Source organism: Homalodisca vitripennis, chromosome 1 (assembly GCF_021130785.1).
Source record: "Homalodisca vitripennis isolate AUS2020 chromosome 1, UT_GWSS_2.1, whole genome shotgun sequence".
Lineage (NCBI taxonomy): Eukaryota > Metazoa > Arthropoda > Insecta > Hemiptera > Cicadellidae > Homalodisca > Homalodisca vitripennis.
In genome coordinates this window covers 116,145,628-116,167,844 of record NC_060207.1, presented here as the reverse complement: position 1 = coordinate 116,167,844, position 22,217 = coordinate 116,145,628, and the positions used below count along the sequence as shown (strand labels likewise).

At 34.0% G+C, this 22,217-nt stretch overlaps 1 protein-coding gene across 2 annotated transcripts in view; it reads left to right on the top strand.

Moving 5' to 3' along the window:
• The window catches only part of LOC124369786 (valine--tRNA ligase), a 55,727-nt gene that overhangs the window by 9,092 nt on the left and 24,418 nt on the right, over positions 1–22,217 (top strand). For both annotated transcript variants that reach the window (XM_046827886.1, XM_046827893.1), the window contains exons 4-8: positions 4,936–5,100; positions 6,102–6,303; positions 6,876–7,164; positions 8,627–8,751; positions 16,743–16,888. In XM_046827886.1, the coding sequence (XP_046683842.1) occupies positions 4,936–5,100; positions 6,102–6,303; positions 6,876–7,164; positions 8,627–8,751; positions 16,743–16,888 (927 nt within the window). The remainder of the gene's footprint in view (positions 1–4,935; positions 5,101–6,101; positions 6,304–6,875; positions 7,165–8,626; positions 8,752–16,742; positions 16,889–22,217) is intronic.

The following is a 22,217-nucleotide window of genomic DNA, read 5'->3' as shown; positions in this document are numbered from 1 at the left end:
CAGTTAAACATTCCTACAACACTTTTCTTAAATTTTAAGTGGCCGAGGGATTTTATTGCAGAGGGCAAAACATTATATTCTTGTGGTCCAAAGTGTCTAAATACCTTTTTATTTGTCACTAAACTTGTCCCTGGCAGGTGTAACAAACCGTCCTTTCGAATACAGCTCTTGACTCAACTCATACCTAAAAACCAGCTTTCTTCTAAGATATTCTGGGCTTCCCGTCTGAAGAATTTTATGAATCAGCTTAACGGTTTGAAGGTGGGAGCAACTCTGCACTGATAGCACTCCAGCACTTAATCAGCACTCGTTAATGTGATCAAACTTCCTCAAACCGTAAACAAATTTCGATGCCCTATTCTGCAAATGGGTGAGAACCATCACGTTTTCCTGTGTTAAACAACAAGAAAAGGTTGGAAGAGCATAGGTTATTGATAGGAAGATTGTGAATGCAAAAAGTGAATGTGTCTGGTGCTGTACAATGTTACTTACATTAATATGTTTCAATTTTTACTTTGTTAAATGGAAGTTGATGGTTTTGTAAGTGTTGGTGAAACTAACAGGGGCTGTAGGAGATGCCATCAAAGACAAATGATAAGAGAAATAAAAAAGAAGGTATGTTACGTTGATCCATATGTGCTTCCTCATGGAACTTTCCATGACTAGAGTTTAGTTTGTAACCATATATGCCAAGTAAACGATCAATTTGAAAGACAAAATAGTTGTACTTTCAAATGTGGGTCATTAAAAATGATGTTAGCAAAAAACTATTTGAAAACTCTAGTAAAATTGACCAGGACCACTTTCTTTTACTGCACTTTAGTCCATGAATAGCTTCCCGAATAAGAACTCCAGCTGAGGATCGTAAAAGGAAATTAGATATTGTTTTCGAGTTCTTCATGAAAATAAATATTAATAATGATTACATTAAAGTTTACCACAAAACTTTTCAAGCTGCATTCAATCCAATTGGACCTACCAGGGTAACATGTGTCATAATCAGTCGTTATGTTGCAAATGGTTTACTTTCAAGAGAAACTCGAGATGGTGATTGTGTTAAGGACAAAAATTATTATAAACATCAGAAGTAACGAGACAAATTTTAAATTGCGAACAAGATAAAGTCACTAGGGTGTAATAAAAGTGTCTGATTGATTATACCTGCCTTCTGAGATGCAAAGTATTTGTAACCTGTGGAAGATGTACAATGACAGTGTAAATTAAAACTTAATATTAAATATCACCATGTTTTGTAAGATATTTACTAAGGAATTCAGTATTGAATTTAGCAGTCCCTGTGTTGATGTATTTACAACTTGTAAGCACCTTAAAACATGTACGAGGGCTGTTCAGAAAGTTGATTACGTTTTGCGCTGTGGCCGCCAGGGGCGGGACTAGCGCGGCCATCTTGGTGTCAGGACGTCCCACCGCTCAGTGGCTATCCAGCCGTGCTAGCGGGAAGTTCGTGTTGTAACGCGTCTAGTCACAGTGCCTGTTTGAAATGTCTGCCGCAATTGAAAATCCCGCCAACTGTGAGGTGCGCGCGCAGTAATTAGGTTTTTGACTGCCAAAAACTGTAAGCCTATAGAAATCTATCGGCAGTTGTGTGAAGTTTATGGGAACAACATTATCACTGAAGGTGGAGTGCGACAATGGGTCATTAAGTTTAAAAATGGCCGAACAAATGTTCATGACGAAGAGCGAAGTGGAAGACCCAGCATAGTGACTGACGAACTTGTTGAGAAAGTTGACGCAAAGGTCCGAGAAAATCGACGGTTAACCATAACGGAACTCTCGCTTAGTTTCCCTCAAATTTCACGAACTTTGTTATACGAAATCGTCACTGATAAGCTTGGCTTCCACAAGTTTTGTGCAAGATGGGTACCGAAAATCCTGACCGACGTCCACAAAAACCAGCGCATGGCTGCAGCGTTAACAATTTTGGATGCTTACGACAAAGAGGGTGAATCACTACTCGATCGCATCGTAACTGGCGATGAAACATGGGTGAAACATGTTAACTGCGAGACCAAATTGCAGTCAATGGAGTGGGGACACACAAGTTCACCTCACAAACCAAGAAAATGTTTGCAAACGATGTCGGCAAGAAAGGTTATGGCGACGGTTTTTTGGGACAAGAAAGGTGTAATTCTTGTTGATTTCCTGGAACGAGGCACTACAATCAACTCAGAAAGGTATTGCCAAACGTTAAACAACCTCAGAAGAGCGATCCAAAACAAGCGTAGGGGAAAGTTGAGCTCGAAAATTCTGTTGATTCACGATAACGCTCGACCTCACACGGCAAATCGTACACGTGAAGTTCTCGAATCATTCCAGTGGGAGTTGTTTCCTCATCCACCATACAGCCCGGATCTTGCACCAAGTGACTACCACTTGTTCCCAACAATGAAGAAGTGGCTGGCAACGCAGCGCTTTGACGACGACACAGAGCTGCAGCAAGAAGTGACAAACTGGTTGAAGACACAGGCGGCAGAATTTTATGAGGAAGGCATTGTCAAGCTCATCCATCGATATGATAAGTGCCTAAATTTGAATGGCGACTATGTTGAAAAGTAGTATTTAAGTGTGGCTTTCATATGTATATGATAAAAATTGTTTCCTATACTTTGTTAATTTTTAATTCCAAAACGTAATCTACTTTCCGAATAGCCCTCGTATTAAGACTTCAGAACCTGAAGAAAAGATTAAACTGAGATACAGCTCAAAATTCACAAGTTAAATGCTACAACATATTATAGAATTGTTAACGAAAAAGGTGATTCAAATATTCATGTTGTGGTTTTTGTTTTAAATCAGGTACTCTTTGGCAAAAATACATATTGGGCCTATACAACTTTGGTCTTTGTAACATAAGTAATAACAAAAATTACTCATTTACTTGGGCCAGTCAGAAAGAGATTCCAATCAAGTGGCCTCCAATCCAGTTCTGTTCATCTCTATTGCTCAATCAGTACAAAACTTGGTTACTTTTCAACGTAGTCCTTAGCTACACTTATACACTTGTCCATCTTTCTGCTAATTTGTAAATGCCCTTGGCATAACATTCTTTGGGTTGATGTCAAAGTCACTTTTGCACCTGATTTTTGACCTCTTCATTGGATTGAAGATGTTCCTCTTTTGTTTGTTTTCTTGGGACAAGAAGCTTATAAATTGCACTTAGTCCTATAAGAACCTTAGTGCTGCTTCTGTAGTGATAGGATAATCAGGATGGGTAAGGTTAGGGGGTAGGGACCGCCTCCCTATCGAGATCCATGAGGAAGAATTAGTCAAAGTCATGTCCCCCCGGAAGAAGGGAAGTCCAGCTCTGAACCAGCCTCTCCAGTAAAAGCAGGCAGGGGGTGTTACACCCTTGTTGAGACTAGCAGGAACCTCTGATAGTTAGGGAACAAACCCCACCAAACTCCAACAGTCATCTCCTGCAGTAGACTAGACCTATCAACCACTCTTGCCTTTGCACCCCAGAATCTCGACATTTGCAGTTAGTGATGTACCACTTGTGGACATCCATAAGGTTGCCCAGATTTAAGTGACACATCGGCTTTTGCTGTGCCCAGTGGTAGGTTCAACTGGAAGGTATAAACCAGCCAGAAGTGATCCCTGCTGGGTAATCTCGTAGACCCTCTTTTATGGGTCCAAGCAGATGGAAGTCTGATGGAGCGAAGTTAGGGTTGTAGGAGGGATGTGGGAGGATCTCCCATCCTAGTTTCTAAAGTTTTTCTTTTGTCAGTTTTGCCGAATGTGGATGGGCATTGTCATGAAGCAAAATCAAGTGACCAGTCAAGAGCCCATAGCGTTTTGTTTGAATGACAGGTCTTATCTCGTTTTTTAGCATGTCACTATAGTATTGACTGTTGATTGTTCTTTGGCATTCAAGAAAATCACAATAAATTGGCTCCTGAAAATCCTAGAAGACTGTAAACATGATGTTTCCGGCAGATAGCTGGGTCTTGAATTTTTTGCCAGTAGGTGAAGTCGTATATTTAGTATCAAGGCTTTTTAAATTTGACTGGATGGCTTATAGTGGCGGATCCATGTTTCATTACAAATTACAATACTTTTCAAAAAACCTTCTCCTTCAGTAAAATATAGATTTTTCAGTTGTTGACTAATATGAATCCAGGTTTCTTTGTAAGTGTCCGTGAGTTGTTTGGGCACAAGTTCTCTTGTACTGCAGTTTTGTGAATAATTTTATGGATAATTCCAACTCTTATTTTTGCACTTTTTAGTTCAACAGTTATATGCTTATTTCCCCCAATTAATGCATCAATCCGAGATTTGAATCCAAAGAGGAAGTCCTAACTTTGATTGGTCATTTTAATATTCTTTCATGGATTTTACAACCTTTCTCACGTTCTGCATCTAAAAATCTGATCACGGAACATTGCTCTTTCTCAGTGCAATTCTCGAGCGGGCTCTCTATTATTAAACCAGTAAATTTGAGGCTATTTTTACAAAATATTATAGAACAGCTAATCAGATGTCATCGCCATTCAGCCATTTTTGAGCATTAGTAATTTGTATCGTTACTTATTGAATGACCCTTGTATACTTATTATAAATAATAATAAACTTTATTTTGTGCAACAAGTAACCTTGGAATGGTTATGTATTTTATGGTGGCTAATTCACCTTTTGATATACTATATCAGTAACAAACCTAAAGTTTCTTGAATTTAACCTAGAGTACTCCACATTTGTCAGCTGCTGAGATATGCTGCACAGAAAGTTGATATCACAATCAGTATACAATTGCTCATGCTACATACATTACATTTCTGCATAACTACATTTATTACAAATCCAAATAATGATAGTAAATTACCCATAATGCAATGAACATGTTTAGCTAGACAAATTAATTAAAGGCACAATATGAGAAGTGACTACTGATAGGCTGCACTAATGTTTGTGTAGGCACAGAATGAAGGGGCGCACTACACTCTGGAACCCTGGCTGTGACCATGCTGGCATCGCAACCCAGGTGGTTGTGGAGAAGAAACTATGGAGGGAGGAGAAGAAAACTAGACATGACATTGGACGAGACAAGTTCATTGAGAAGGTGTGGGCTTGGAGAATGGAGTAAGTCAATTTCCGGTTAAATTGGTTTACTATATTGCAGTTAGTATACTGACATCCACTCTCTCTAAACAGTTTACACTCAGAAAAGGATTTATTGTCCCAATAAATTTATATAACATGTTACATTTCACATACTTTAAAAGTTGTTAGATATTTAAGTTAATACATTATATTATACTATAAATAATATAGTAAGTTGAATGGTTAAAAATGGGTTGTTGCCCAGAAGACAATGTGTCAAAACTCTTATCAGCCAAAAAGATTATGGAAACTGTTTTCTGTGATAATTAGGGTGTGATTCTGGTTGATTTAATTGACCGAGGCTCAACAATCAATGCTTTGATAGTGACGCCGGATTTCACATCAGTGTTAACGGGCAGTTAATGTCTGAGGTGGCAGATTTCTTCAAACTTGGAATTGAAAGACTTTTGTCACGCTACAAGTGCTTTAGTTGTAAAAACATTGAAAATAGTCTGGAGTGCAGCTCTCAAATATATTATAATGCATGTTTTTTTATTTAAGTTTGTTAATTTTTATTTCAAAATATCTGTTACCTTTTGGACAGCCCTCACATAAATATCAGTTATCAGTAATAGGTAATTAGCTTCCTTTTTAGTGTCATTCTACTTTAAACCCTATAACAAGAGTCTGTCAATAATGGTCATGTGGCATATCATACAAAGAAAAGCCTGGGCTGTCACTTCTTATACACATTTTTAGTTAAGTGTGTGGAAAAGTACATTAAAGACACTAAGAAATCAAGTATTTTAGGAAGACGCACTTATATTATAGATACTCTGAAGTGACGTAGACTGCTTGGAACATTAGTTTCTGGTTCATGTCTAATATGTCAATTGGACTGTATTTCTAATTCCATTTTTAATTACTAACTATACACGGTCTCTATTTTTAGTGACAAATCAAGATTGTAAGGAGAATAGGCTCTTCTTAAAATAAAATAAAAAAAACGTACATTCTGTAATCTGTTGTGGCAATGGCAGGAAGGGAGACAGAATATACCAGCAATTGAGGCGTCTGGGCAGTTCCCTGGACTGGAGTAGAACGGCCTTTACCATGGACCCTAAGTTAAGCCGGGCAGTTGTCGAGGCCTTTGTTAGACTGCACGAGGAGGGAGACATTTACCGAAGCAACAGGCTTGTCAACTGGTCCTGCAGTCTAAAGTCTGCCATCTCAGACATAGAGGTGGGTCATCATTAATACTCCGAAATATTCTAGCTCATTGGCAGATCTGTGGAACTCAGTTTACTGTTTAGTTGTGTTGGCTAACAAACCTTGGCTGTCTACTCATTTACATTAAACTAAACCAAAATTTTAATAGATTTCTAAAAATACCTGTTTAGTGTTTTCCCATAGTGAATTGTTATCATTGTTATGTTAGACATTGTTATCTTTTGGAGGAGAAACTCGATTAATGGTGAAGTGTAATTTTCAATAAATTCCTATCCAGCATTTAAATATATTTCTACACATCTAATTTTATAATGTTTGTAAAATTAATGCATTATTCACCAAATAATAATGCATTTTGTATTTTGTTTCTTTGTTGGTTGAGGGCAGAAAGAAACTCGTAAAGTCAACAAGTTTGAATATTCAATTTAAGATACTTTTGTTTGATATAATATAGTTTTTATAAACTTTATAACCTAAAATAGTATAAAATATATTACACTATATCTATTACTACAATTTAATAGCTATTGCAGCTAATACTTTCATATTGCACATGAATGAATGAGGAATGGGATTTGACGCAGGTGGACAAGGTAGAGATACCTGGTCGCAAACTCCTGACTATTCCTGGCTATGATAAACCGGTGGAGTTCGGAATGTTGACAATGTTCGCATACAAAGTGGAGGGTTCAGAAGATGAGGTGATAGTGGCCACGACACGGGTTGAGACCATGCTGGGAGATGTTGCAGTGGCTGTTCACCCTACAGACCAGAGATACACACATCTCCACGGCAAGTACGTCAAGCATCCCTTCTGTGATCGCAGCCTTCCTATCATCTCTGATGACTTTGTGGACATCAGCTACGGAACTGGTTAGTTTTAATATGAAAATTTTCAAGAAGTATTATGTTGGTTTGGTTTTTTATGTTATATTTTTAATATATAAAATGTTCTATTAGTATTATAGAATACTGTTTGTCTGTTGCTATTCTAAACTAATATGGATCAAATACAAGGCTATCCAGAAAGTAGATGCTAGTGAGAGGTTTTATTTATTTATTTATTTCTCTTAGGACAAGAAGGTTTATAAACTGCACTTAGTCCTGTAAGAACCTTAGCGCTGCTTCCGGAGTGACAGGATATTCAGGATGGGTAAGGTTAGGGGGTAGGGGCTGCCTCCTATCGAGATCCATGAGGAAGAATTAGGGCACTAATCTCAAATTCATGTCCCCCCGGAAGAAGGGGAGGCCAGCTCTGAACGAGCCTCTCCAGTCAAAGCCGGCAGGGGGTGGCACACCCTTGTTGAGGCTAGCAAGAACCTCTGATAGTTAGGGAACAAACCCTACCAAACTCCAACAGTCATCTCCCGCAGTAGACTAGACCTATCGAATTGCCCTTGCACCCTAGAATCCTTGACATTTGCGGTTAGTTGTGCCGCTCCTGGACATCCATAGAGTTGCCCACATTTAAGTGACACATCGGTTGTTGCTGTGGTTCAACAGCCCCTTGGTAGGTTCAACTGGAAGCTATAAACCAGCTGTAAGTAATCCCTGCTGAGTAGTGAGAGGGTAGAGTGACACTCTTTGTTTTTTTACAATAGCAGTTTAAAATGTGTGATGCAATTGAAAATTCGTAAGTTTTTAAGTGTGGTTGGTTATACGGTTTTTGTTGAAACCAATTGAGATTTATCGCCAACTCTGTAAAGTTTATGGGAACAACATGATTATGAAGGTGGAGTGTGTCAGTGGTGCATTAGATTTTAAAATGGCCAAACTGATGTGCATTATGATGAAGAATTAATGTAAAGACTTAAGCCATGTTTTGGTTGCTAACCACATGTTAACTGGCCTGTTATCGTATCATGGCAATGGTGAGATGGTGAGTAGCATGTCATTTAACACTCTGTAAATTGACTACAAATAATTTTTAATAAAGTACATTTAGAGCTTCCTCAGACTAATTTTTTCAATATTTTCCTTGCTATTATTTCTGACATAAATATTAAGCTCAGAAATTGGGTCATTTAAGCTGGTCTATAATTTAACAAACATAACAAATTATGTATAAAAAGCTTGAGTTTATTTTTAAATATAAAATTGTTTAATGTATTATTAGAAATTGTTATGAAATGACAAGGTTTTAGTTGTTTTAGTGGTAGTTTATGTCCTATAAGTAAAAATCGTTAAAAATTGTGAAAGTATTGTTGACTAAATGTGAATACAATTCCTGATATTTGAAAATCTTGTTACGTATTCGTAATCAGTGTTTTACTATATACATTTTATAAATAATTATACAATATTTTTCACAATTGGTTGTGCATGTTTGGCCTAGGTGCTGTTAAAATCACCCCTGCGCATGACCACAATGATTACGAGGTGGGGAAGAAACATGACTTGCCTTTCCTCACCATCATTAATGAGGATGGCATCATTGTTGGGGACTGCACTCAGTTTAACGTAAGCAGTCCATCTCACATAACTTTATTTTACTATCAAACTTTATAGTCCAGTCGTGTTACCTGATTGAAAAAATAAATGTCTTCTTACAGTAAACTAATGGCACAATTTAGTCAAATACATCATAAATAAATAAAAAAAAACATTCCGAACCAAAATCGTCTATTAGGGGGAATAGACGTCTATATAGGAGGGGTGGTTTTTAGGGGTGAAAATGGTTTTTTTTTTGCAATTTGTGACTAAACAATGCATTCTATTGAAAAAAGTCAAACGAAAAAGTTGTTGGAAATAAAAAAATCTACAACTTATGTAGTAATCATTTTTGCCCTAACCTCAACAGTTAAAAAAAAATCCAAAAAAACCGTTTTTTTTTTTTTTTAATTTTTTTCTTTTACAAAAAAGGATCGATTGAGCTGAAAGTTTGATCAAATATACTTTGTGCTATTCTAAAAATACTGTATTTTTTTCATTAAGAAATATTCAGCCGTTATAATAAAATTTTCACTTGAAAAAAAAATGTTGTATAATTTTCAATCACCATTTTGAAACATTTTTTTTTATTAAAAAAGGTTCTCTGATGGCTCATTTTTTTTCGTTTTTTTTGTCTATTTTGAAGAAATGAAATAAAAAATATGTAGTTTAATTGAAAAAAACTGCAGAAAAATTGAAAATAAACAAATTACTGACATTTTTCATTATACATTGTATTATTTACGTGGAAAAATTGTTATTATTTATTTAAATTATAATTTTTTTATACCAGTGCTATTTGTAAGCATTAAGTAAAATAATAATGAATCATGCATATTTAACAATTACGTGGAAATTTTTAAATAAATCAAAAAACAGGATTCGAGTCCTAGTAAAACTTTTCTTAATTTGTATTTTTCATCATATATTTTTTTATTTCTTTACAATATTTTTTACAATTCTTATTGAAATTGAATCAAGAAACCATTATTTCTTTCCAAAAGTTTAAAAAAAATGTTTTATGTACATTTTTTTCAGTTAACTTAAAAATATAAATATCTTTTTTTCATATTCTACGTCATCTGATCGTGATTCATACTGTATTCTACTCAATTTTTTCCCTGCTTTTTTTTTAATGTAATGATTGTATCTCCTTTTATTGAAGTAAACACAAGATCGTTATCACTCAATTTTTTTAAATGTATTTAATGTTGGGATATCACCATCAAAATCTTCTTTGATTTAGTTAAGGGAAAATTGGCACTCGGATTAATTTTTTTAACCCTTTATATCCAACAGAAAGTAGAATATTTTAATCCACCCATTTCCTACACTTTTGGACAGTAAATGATCAAAATGATCCACACCACCCATGTACAGATTATAATCGGCCACAGCTCGAAGGCATTTAACTTTAACTTTTTCAACCCCTTTTTATTTCTTCTCTCAACTCTCAGTAAAATCTTCTGGGTCGTGCATATTTGAGATTATTTTTACAGACTTTTTCCCTCTATCCTTTATTGCCGATCCCACTCCAGAGGAGGAGGAGGAGTTGCCATTTTTCTGAAACAAAATTTTGCGTCTGCCCCCTTTCCGATCCAGGATTCAATCGAAAAAGATTTCGAAGCAGTCGGGATCAAACTACAAACAAAAACATCAAAATTCTTCGTGGTCGGAATTTTACAGGTCTCCCAAGTGGAAACGAAGACACCTTCTTTTCAAAATTCGAAAAATACTGACATGTCTGACTAACCAACGTCAGCATTTTGTCATTATGGGGGATTTCAACATCAACGCGCTGGACAACACTCACCATGCAACAATTCGTTTGGTCGATTTACTTAGGTCATTTCGGCTTGATTTGCTAGTCAAATCTCCAACGAGAGTGACGGCTACAACCAAAACTGTAATCGACTACATAATCACCAATCACCCAAGTGTCGCAGTGTCTGTGGTGAATATACAGCTATATCTGACCACTACGGCCAAGAGGCCGTCATTAGTGGGATACAACTTACAAGGGAGCCCAAAATTAAACAAACAATAAGAGACATAAGGCCAGAAAACATCGCTCACCTTAACGCTTCCCTTTCTAAAGAAAGATGGAATTTTCTAATTCATCTCAACCCGTTGAGCAACAGTTTAAATTGTTTACCGACACTTTTAATTTCCACGTTAACACCTGCTGCCCCTACAAAAACAATTAATGTCTGTGACAAAAATTCAAAAAACAATTGGATCACACCAGGAATTTTAGTTATCTAGAGAGAAACTGAAATTTTATGTCCGAAATTTATAAAAACACTTCTAATGAACAGTTCAAAATAATTTTTTGTCAGGAATTATAAAAAAGTATATAAGAAAGTGATCCAAGCTGCGAAAGCACTCGATGTCTCCAAATCAATTCTCTCTTCAAAAAAAACGTTTCTAAAACAACTTGGGGCATCATAAACAATAAAACAAATGCATACAAACAAATCAAAATTAAAGTTGGGGATAGGCTTGTGGAGGATGAGACTGAGATTGCCAGTCGGTTTAACGAGTTCTTCGCATCCGTTGCTGACGGGCAAGGTCCTCGGCCATCTGACCCTAAAGTACGCCCCTCGCGAAGGCAAAGCCCAGCGAGCATCAATGGTGTTGGCGCCTGTTGTTGAGGATGAGCTTCACCTAATTATCCAGCAGCTCCCAGCCAAAAAGTCAAACGACCTTAATCTGATGTCCCCATGGCTCATTAAAAAATGCTGCAAGCATTTAGTGAGACCCTTAACTGAATTAGTAAATTATTCATTTCCAAACAGGAGTGTTCCCCTCTCTCCTCAAAATTGCAAAAGTGGTTCCAATTTTAAAGAAAGACGATCCAGCCTCTATAAATAACTACCGGCCTGTCTCAATTTTGCCAGTATTCAGCAAAATTTTTGAAAAGCTTTTTCTTATAAGAATGCTTCACTTTTTGGACAAATACAATCAGCTCTCAAATGAACAGTTTGGGTTCAGAAAGGGTAAATCGACAACCGACCGCAGTCGTTGGTCCTTGTCGATATGATTGTAGAGGGGATTGAATGTCGGAACCACACAATGGGTGTGTTCCTGGATCTGTCCAAAGCATTCGACTGCGTTGACCACAATATACTGCTCGACAAACTTGAGTCCCACGGCATTCGAGGCGTGGCCTTTTTAAATGGCTTTAGCTCATTTCTAAGCCACAGATCCCAAGTTGTCCAGATATCAAATAAATCATCCAAACCAATAGACCTTACATATGGAGTCCCCCAGGGGTCTATCCTCAGTCCCTGTGCTTTTCCTGCTTTATGTCAACGACATAGAATCATCGCTTCTGCATGGAAGAACAGTGCAGTTTGCAGATGATACGACTCTTTTTTTTCAATGCAAGATCAAGCGAAGTTTTGGAACAACAGCTTTTGTTGATATCAACAACTGTGTCCAATACTTCAACAGCCTCAACCTCACAATAAACTCTTCAAAAACCAACGTTTTAACATTTTTCTTTGCGCACTGCGGGCAACCAGTGCGGACCTGCCATCTTGATGGCTGACTCCGCACTGGACGAAGTGTACTCTTCAAAATTCCTTGGAATGTACCTTGATCGAGGACTGACATGGATTGTGCACATTGATCATGTTTGCGCCAAAATCTGCTCAGGCATCTTTGTTCTGAGGTCTTTAGCAAAATACTGCCCGAGTCAGGTACTGATTACGGCGTATTAATGGCTTGATATACCCCCACCTGGCCTATGGAGTGATCCTTTGGGGAGCTTGCGCTAACACTCAATTCCAAAGAGTTTTCAGACTCCAAAAAAAAGCAATTCGAATCATCGCTAAAATCAAAATTCAGAGAGTCGTGCAGGCAAGTTTTTCAAGAAATTGCAGCTGTTGACTCTGCCATGTCTCTACATATTGGAAACAACTATGTTTTGTGAGAATAAATATACCTTAACCAGAGGATAAGACATACACATGTATGAGACACGTGGCAGAGCAAAACTACCGAACTGGTAGACACAGAACGGTGGTTTATGAACGCCTGCCTTCACAAGCGGGTGTTCAATTCCTCAACAGACTGCCCAATCCAATCAAAGATGCCTCCAAACGCCAAAGGCGTTTAAGACTCGCCCTAAAACGCTTCTTGGTGTCTCAAGCGTTTTATAATGCAGGTGAGTTTTTGGCTTTCAACTGGGAGGCCGCCCAATTTGAAGAATGACACCGCTGTTCGAAGTGGGTTGCATTGGCGATGAATGAAAGAGGTGTGACTTTAAACATTGTATGTCTGTATGTGTATATATATAGTATGAATGACCGAAATTTAGGATATTATTATTAATTGACGTTTGCCATACGATGTATTATTGTGTCAGCAATAAAACAGATTTGATTTGATTTGATTTGATTTCACCACAGATATCTCACCATCAGCCGCAAAATCGCTATCTCCCATATTGAGTTCTTTATCCTTTTTTAGTAGTTTCATTAGGAAATTCTTTTCGGTCACTTTGAATAGTTTGCACAGCCAAATATTGATTTGCTTGTCATTCTCTTGAACAAAGGCAATCTTGAAAAATACCTATCGAAAAAAATACAATAACCAAGGTATTCAAACAGTTTTGTAAGTCCAAGAACAACATATTCCCCTAAAGTTGCATCCTTATCCTTCAATTCACTTTTGCCTTCATAGACATCAAACCAAAGAACAAGAACCTGTCCTGTTCGCTGTGTCGGAGTGATTCAAAGTCTTTGGCAGTGTAGTTCTCCATTTTCCTTTTCTTGGTTTTTAGTTTCCCCATCCGATTCAGAATCCATTCTGCAATAAAGACAAAAATTGTATATAGCTATATAGCAATTTATTCCGGTATGTATTTCAAACATTTTATAAAGTCAGCCAACAGTGAAGTATTCTATAAATTATTCATTTTTTAGACAAAATAATTTTATTTGTTACAGAAATATCTACTGTTTCATAGGTCTATTTGTTTTGGTAGCTATTAGCATAAAATACGTTTCCAAACAGAAAAATTATGTAATGGTGGAAAATTATAACAGTTTGTACAATTTTGCTATCATGTAAATACCATATTATTGTACTTTTTGGCCTAATATCTTGCCTGAACTGATTATTTATATCTTAAACGCCCTAATTTATCTTTTGTCATAATTTTAAAAGTGTTATACTATGTATGTAAAACTCTGAGGACTATATATATTTTTTTATAAATATTTTCCAATGTCAGGATTTTTAGGTTAAGTGTAGAAGCAAAGACAAAATTGGTAGTTAAATAATTTCAAGTGACGGTGACAACGATAAATGACTGATAAATCATCAAATGCCTAAAACATTATAAATAAAATTAAGTTATTACAAAGAACTTCATATTTACCTGTCAGGAGATAAATTTTATATAACTCACTATCACACCAACTGCTGCTTGGTTCACTGAGCTGGAAAGGTCACTGGTTGATAAATCAACCATTTGCCACTCTTCAGATTAAAACTGACAACAGGAAGCAACAGGCAAGCTGAACAAAATTAGTAAGCTTCCATACAACCTACCAAGCTACAGGAAACAACAAGAACGACAACTGCATGCTCTCTCTCACCGAATATGAACCATATTGTAAATGGTTGAATTTTTAAACCGGAAACTGTTCCCGCAAAAGTAATAAAATTTCCTTGCCCATACAAAGGCAAATTAGGGGGTTGATTTTTCAACCGAGACTGTTAAAGGGTTTGTAATACACGCAATAATTTATGAAATCTTTAGAATCTACACTCGATGTATGTCTGTCTACAAGATGTTGAGCTTGTCCCATCATAAAAAGATGACATGCACCTATTATGATAATAAGCTTGAACTTCATCTGATTCTTTGAGAAAATTCAGTTTAACTAACAGACTTTTATTAAATGATTCTGAAACATCTCTTTCCTTTAAAGTTGATAAAATCTTTTCTTTAGTCTCAACCTTCTGCATGCCGCGAAATGCTCTATTTTAGTTACAAGGTTCTTCACAAAAACACAATGATGCTCAAAATCAAAATCACGTGCTTCTTCCCAATAGATTTTTTTCTTGTTTGTTCTTTGGAAGCTGTAACAATTGATCGAGGTCTATTGTATGCCGATCGACAACCATCATGAATGTGTGCTTCAGTCATTTTCTGAAATGTTTTGTACCGCTGATCATTCCTTTGTTTACTTGACGAAATAAGAGTATCTATCCCTCGACTTTTTATTTTCACCAAATCTCCATCGCGGCTTTTACAAATGATACAAGAAGGTACCTTTTCCATCATTTACATGAATCTATAAAATGCAGAAAGCACGATAAAATTAGTATACTGAAGAAACGTAAAAATTACTAAATTAATAGAATGCGTGAAATTGTATGTACAGAGACAAATTTTTATGATCTGTATTATTTTTAATAATTTTTTATTGAATAATTTGTATAAAATTTAGTTTCGCAAAATTTTAAAGTTTTACTTACGATTTGTATTTTATATGGACAAAAATCTTTTAAATTGCTAATCACGAGGCTTGTTTAACAACACTACTCCAATATAACTTGACTGACGACAAAGCAGCTGCTTATTGAATGCTTAGAAACATACTGAAACCTGTATAATAGAAGAATAGGATTGACCCCGCTCTTTTGGTTTAAGGACACTATTATATACCTGTACTATATATACCTGTAATCCAACTTTCACATTCAACAATGTTTCTAAACTTTTCAAAATATTCGAAAATTCTTCAACATTAAAAAAATTATAATTTAAATAAATAATAACAATTTTTCCACATAAATAATACAATATATAATGAAAAATGTCAGTAATTTGTTTATTTTCAATTTTTCTGCAGTTTTTTTCAATTAAACTACATATTATTTATTTCATTTCTTCAAAATAGACAAAAAAAAAACGAAAAAAATGAGCCGTCAGAGAACCTTTTATGATAAAAAAAGTTTCAAAATGGTGATTGAAAATTATAAAATTTTTTTTCCAAGTGCAATTTTATTATAACGGCTAAATATTTCTTAATGAAAAAATACAGTATTTTTAGAATAGCATAAAGTATATTTGATCAAACTTTCAGCTCAATCGATCCATTTTTGTAAAAGAAAAAAATTATAAACCAAAAAAACAGTTTTTTTGGATTTTTCTTGGAAACGTTTGTGGTTAGGGCAAAAATGATTACCACATAAGTTGTAGATTTTTTTATTTCCAACAACTTTTTCATTTAACTTTTTTCATTAGGATGCATTGTTTAGTCACAAATTGCAAAAAACCATTTTCACCCCTAAAAACCACCCCTCCTATACCCCCTAATAGACGATTTTGGTTCGGAATGTTTTTTTTTTATTTATTTATGATGTATTTGACTAAATTGTGCCATTAGTTTGCTGTAAGAAAACATTTATTTATTTGACCATTTTTAACTGCTATTTCTCCTGGACTATTAGTTATCCTGTAGGTCTTGTTAAAACTTTTAAAAGTATTATTTTATGTATTAATTAGTTTCTTCCTGTTATTTTTAGAGACATGAGCATTATGCTCAATCTACACTGAGCTACACAACAAATCAATGGAATTTCTAAAGTCCAATTAAATGTGTGGAATGCAGTGATTTTATCTTGTAGAACAACAAAGACTGGCCAAAAATATAGTTCTAGTTTGTAAATTGCTATAGATTCCAGTTATGGCACAGCTACAGTTAACAGAAATAATTACTATGGCTCTCACTAGAGAGGTATGAAAGATATCTCTTAGCAATATTTAATTTTGGATAACAGTGCAAGATTGTCACAACAGTTGCATACATATCTAAAGTAACAATAGTTATTGAAGTAACATAACAAATTCAAGGATGTCATGAAAGTAATCATTGTGTAGTACTTAACGTACATATTTATAAATAAGAGTCACCTATTAATTGGCCTTTATTTGACAGATCCAGTAATATAATCCAATAAATATAATAAAAACAGCATCCTATGTGTCTTTTATGTAGGGCATGAAAAGGTTTGAGGCCCGGAAGGCTGTGGCAGAAGCCCTGAAGCAACTCGGACTATATCGATGTGCCAAAGAAAACCCCATGGTGGTGCCCATCTGTAGTCGTTCTAAAGACGTGGTGGAACCTCTTATAAAATCTCAGTGGTGAGTGAGTATCTGTTGTTACATAGTGAGCAACACTTCTACAAACGTTTGTCTCATACAGTATCACAATACATTCTTATTGGATGGGTTAAACAGTAAGTTTTATTATCAGATCATATATTTTTGTTTATTGATGTTAGAATAATACTATATATCTGTTGTACTGATTAAGAAAAGAACATTTTTTTAAATTGAGTCAGTTAGCTAGAGTTTATAAGAATAAAAATTTGACTAAACATTTAAAGTTCTGTAAAAATAATTACAAGAACAAAATAATTACAGCTAAAAGGAACATTTTTATAAGTCTATAAAGCTTTCTAATATTATTTATAAAACTACATGGAATATTGTAAATCAGCAAACTAAAAATAAACAAAATAATATTAGAAATGTTTAAATTAAGTCTAATAATACGTTACATTCTGATCCCCAAAAAATAAGCAGCATTTTCAATACTTTTTTTCATTGAATTTACGGGTTTGTCTATAATACCCAAACTAACTTAAAAGACTGGAAAGTATTTTTACTTTATGGAGCCACATTCAATAATGTCTAAATTTAAATGTGCCTCATTGTCAACTGGACACATTGAAAATAATTTCTTCATTTAACAATAAGTGGTCAACAGGATTTGAAGAGGTTCTGATGCTTGTAATTAAATATGCCTCAATCAGCTTGGCTATCACTTTAACTCTTCTAGTCAATTCTTCTTTTGTTCCTAGTAGATTATGGATTGCTACCATAATATAAAAAAAGGGGAGCGTAAAGAACTAAATTATTATTGCCCATTGTCATTACTTAGCTCCTTCTCAAACATTTTTGAGAGAGCAATGTACAATCAGTTAATTACTTATTTGGAGGGAAATTCCTTGCATGACTCTGATGAACATGGTTTCAGAAAAGGTAGATCAGTTGTTACAGTAGGAATTGATTTTATAGAACCTATAATTAATTCTGTGGATAGAGGAGAGAAGATTTTAGGGATCTTTATAGATCTTAGTAGAGCTTTTAATAGCATATGCCATAATTCGCTATTAGATAAACTAAACTCTATATATTGAAAAAATTGTGTAGCCTGGTTTCGGTATTATTTGACAAACAGGAGACAATGCAACAATACAATAACATACAATTCATCCCTACTATTAGAACTTCTTTGTATTTGATTTATTTAAAGGGTTTGTCACAGTTGGTCAATGATTACCCACTAAGCACTGACAATTATGTAATGTTAACCGAGAAATCAACAAGGCAATCATACAATGTGTGGTTCTTCTCTACTAGCTGAGTCAGTGATTGCGTAACAGAAGAAAAATAAAATAATAGGTTTATCGTCTTTAGGGACGATACTGTTGCTAAGAGCATTTATTTGTTTTGATATAATTTTCACTACTTCCAGACAACGATAGAGTAAATAAAAATTATGAAATTTAATGAAGATATTTTTGATGCATTAGGCATTTTAAGATTTCTTTTGCATTGTAGGCGGTTATTTTTGCGTGTTTGATTTAAACCCATACTCAAATTTTGGAATGTTTATTATATTTGTAATCTCTTGATGCAGTTCTTTACTGTCCACAGTGACCTTGAAAGTCCCAAGGCAGGACTTTTTGTAAAGAAAAAAACTGTTCTAAAAACACAAGTTAAAACTCAACATTATTGTTAATTTTTGTCAGATCTTGTCATTTCACTGAAATACACATTATTAAACTTAAAGAAATCTATATTATTTATATAATACCATTTTTGAACAGCTGAAAACTATTATTACTTGTCAGACAACAAACATCTCACTATCCATCTAGTGTTCAATTCACTATTTCAAGCTGAGATTTTACGGCTAATCACAACATTGTAATCACACAAATCGAAAACAATTTTCTTTGGAACAGTTAGTTTCACTAACACAAAACACGAAATCTTGATGACAATTTTTTTTATTCGTGACACCACCATGTAATTGTTGTTGAATAAAGCCAATATTCAGTAAAATAACACAATTAGAAAAAAGAACAGAACAGTGTTCTAAAATATCTCTTTTGGTGATTTAATTGATGTAATTCAACACTTGACTTAAAGATAGAACTAAATTATTTTCTTACAGTGCATGTTATATGAATTTCAAACAATATAATCTGTGTATGTATTGAATACTTTATTGAGGATCATTAAAAAATAAATATTAACTAAACCCTTGATATTTTTCTGGATTATGTGTTGAATTTGTATGTTACTCAATTCATTGTGAATTCTTTAACAGAAATACATTGTATTATTATTTGAAACATTGTGACTGCTAATAAAAGTTATGTTTAGAAAAATCATAAGATCATATATTTGATTTCCATTGACTTTTTTACAAAATTTATTCAATCCTTGGAATCACCAAAAATGAATTTTTTGCCTTTCTTGAAAGATTAGTAATGTGATATAAAATCTGAAGGTTCCAACAATTCAGATGTTATCATAATAACCTATGATTTAAAAAAAAATTTGTCTCACTATAGTTTGAATGCCTTGTAGATTGTGTGAGTTTATTTAATGCAACAATTAAAATCCATCTTTATTGCACACTATACATTCACAAATGAACAGGTGCTTTGTTAATATAAATAGGAATTAGGCTAACAATAAAATAACATTTAATATGATAAATAAATAAATAGATAAATCATGTATAGGACTATCATAGACATTAATTAAAATACATGTATACCTATCCTGAATTTAAGTAATACCATAATATGAATAAATGATATACAATTTATAATTTAAAAATGGTTTCCTAGTTAAGAAAGGGATTGAAATTATAAATTTAAAAATCTAAAGTTACAAATTTAAAATGTTTAAAGATCTAAAAAGTTATGAAGTACAAAAAGAAAAAAATTTGTCTGCCTCATGTCCTTGTAATAATTATAATGAACATTTTCACCAATACTATAAAACTATAATATTGATGAGCAAAAAGAAACTTCTAGAGTTTCTCTTTTTAAACTTCTTAAGTAATATTTCATTTTTTATTCTGGCTGAGAATAGATGTTACTGTAATTGTAATAAGAAGATATTTCAAAGAATGGGAATAAGGAGTTTTGTGAATTGGGTATTGTAGTAGAGAAGAGTTTCTAATAAAATGGAAATGTTCATGGTTCCTGCTGTGAAACAAGTCAAAAGTTACTTCTTACAAAAATTACACATGGGAGTGGTAAAATTTGTAAAGATTGAAAGATTTGTCTGCAAGGTTCTCTAAAACCTGCACCAGCTAGAATCCTGACTACGCTTTTCTGCAGTACAAATACTCCTTGGAGTTGCCCAAGAATATTGGACCGTATGATGTTAGAGAATTGAAATAAGCAAAATACACTTGTCTTAGAACCTGACGGTCAATTACATGAGGAAAATTCATGATTAAGTGGAAGGATTTGCTTAATTTAATGAGTAAGGAAACAATTTGTTGGCACCATGAAAGAGTATAATTTATAATCAATCAAAAAAAATTCGAACAAGTTACAGATTTAAAATGAGATGGAATAATAATATCTACCTTAGGAGTCTTGCAATGGTTTAGATAAAGAATTATGAATTAAGTCTTACAAGGGTTAAGCTTTAAACTGTTTTTTTTTCAAACCAGAATTTAGTTCTTGCGTACCTAGAAATAATGTTTGCGAAGGATTTATTTTGTGTTTTTGCAAAAGCCTCTATGGAAGTATCGTAGGTGTACATAAGGATTTTGACTGTAGGTGTGAGTTCTGGGAGATCATTACAGTAAATTAGAAAAGAAGAGGACCCAGAACAGATACTTTGGAACTCCGGAGTTGACCCTTCCATAGTTACTCCAAGCATTATTGTCCACGACAACTCTTTGGTAACAGTTCTTCAAAAAGGACTCCAGACATTTCAGGGCAACTCCATCAATACTATAAAACCTAAGTTTTTCCAACATTACTTCATAATTTACACAGTCGAACACGCTGAGCAGCCTAGATCACAGAAAGCACCCACAACAAATCAAGTAGAGTCAACAAAATGTTTGGGTACAATTCTTGATCAACACATAACTTGGAATTTGCATGTTGATCAAGTTGTTAAAAAAAATGACCTCCAGTTTATATGTAATTTAGAGAATGTCAAAAATTTGTTCAATTGATACTTTAAGACTCATTATTTTGCTTATGTAGACTCTGAAATTGTGTTTGGCATATGCATTTATGGAGCTACATCAAATTAAATTTAAATAGGATACTAAAAAGGTGTATTTGTATTATTTTGGACCTTGATTAGAATGATACTGTCAAAAATAAATTTTATAGTTTGGGTTTATAATCATTATATGTACTAAGCTGTTCTCTAACATAATCAGTTAATGAAAGCTAACAAACTACCTTTATTAGGAATAAATCACTGTTATAATATTAGACAAAAAGGCAATATAGTAGCTGAATCGCATAAACTGGAACTTTTAAAAAAGAAAATTAAATTTGGTGCAAAATATTTAAACAATTTTCCTACTTGTATAAAAAATGAAGTGTTTAAAAATTCAAATTTTATCTAAAAGATTACTTTATTAACAAAATTTTATATAATTTTGAAGATAAGTTTGTAAGTTATGTTTGAAGCATAGCTGTGCATTGTTTATGAGATTTTAAGTATATTTGAGATTCTGAGATTTTAATTATTGTAAAATAGGGTTTATTGAATTTGATTTTGCTGCATTCTTTTGGGGAAGAACATATTATTCAATACACAATTATTGTAGGATCCTTAATCAGAATATATAATTGTTATTTTATTGTAAATGTACTCTAATATGAATAAAGAATATTTCAATATAATTCGATTCAAACTGCAAGCTATTCACTTCTGTTGAAACTTCATAAAATAAAAATCAAAACTGAATCAGTTGTGCTTTTCCCTTATCAGAGGCCAAATTGAAAAGGAGACAAAATAGAGATTTCTACAATTTATCTATGTAGTCTTCTGAACATAGCCTTCCAAAAATCTTTGAAAAGCAGGAAAGGAGATAAAATGGGTCTCAGATTGCCCACTGAGTATTTGTGTGTGTGTGTTTTTTTTTCTTTTTTGGGATTGCCTTCACAACTGAAAACTTCAAGAGATCTGGAAATATTTCACTTTGAACAGAGATGTTAATGAGGTGTACCAAAGGCCTGATAATGAGATGTGAACACTTTTTCAGGAGAAAAGGGGATACCTCATATCAGCCGCTGATATTTTTGGTTACAAAGAGCAAATTATTTCAGATACCTGTTTTCTACATGTAGTTTTACTATTTAAAATATACATAAATATCCAACAGATTGCATTAGTTTATTCG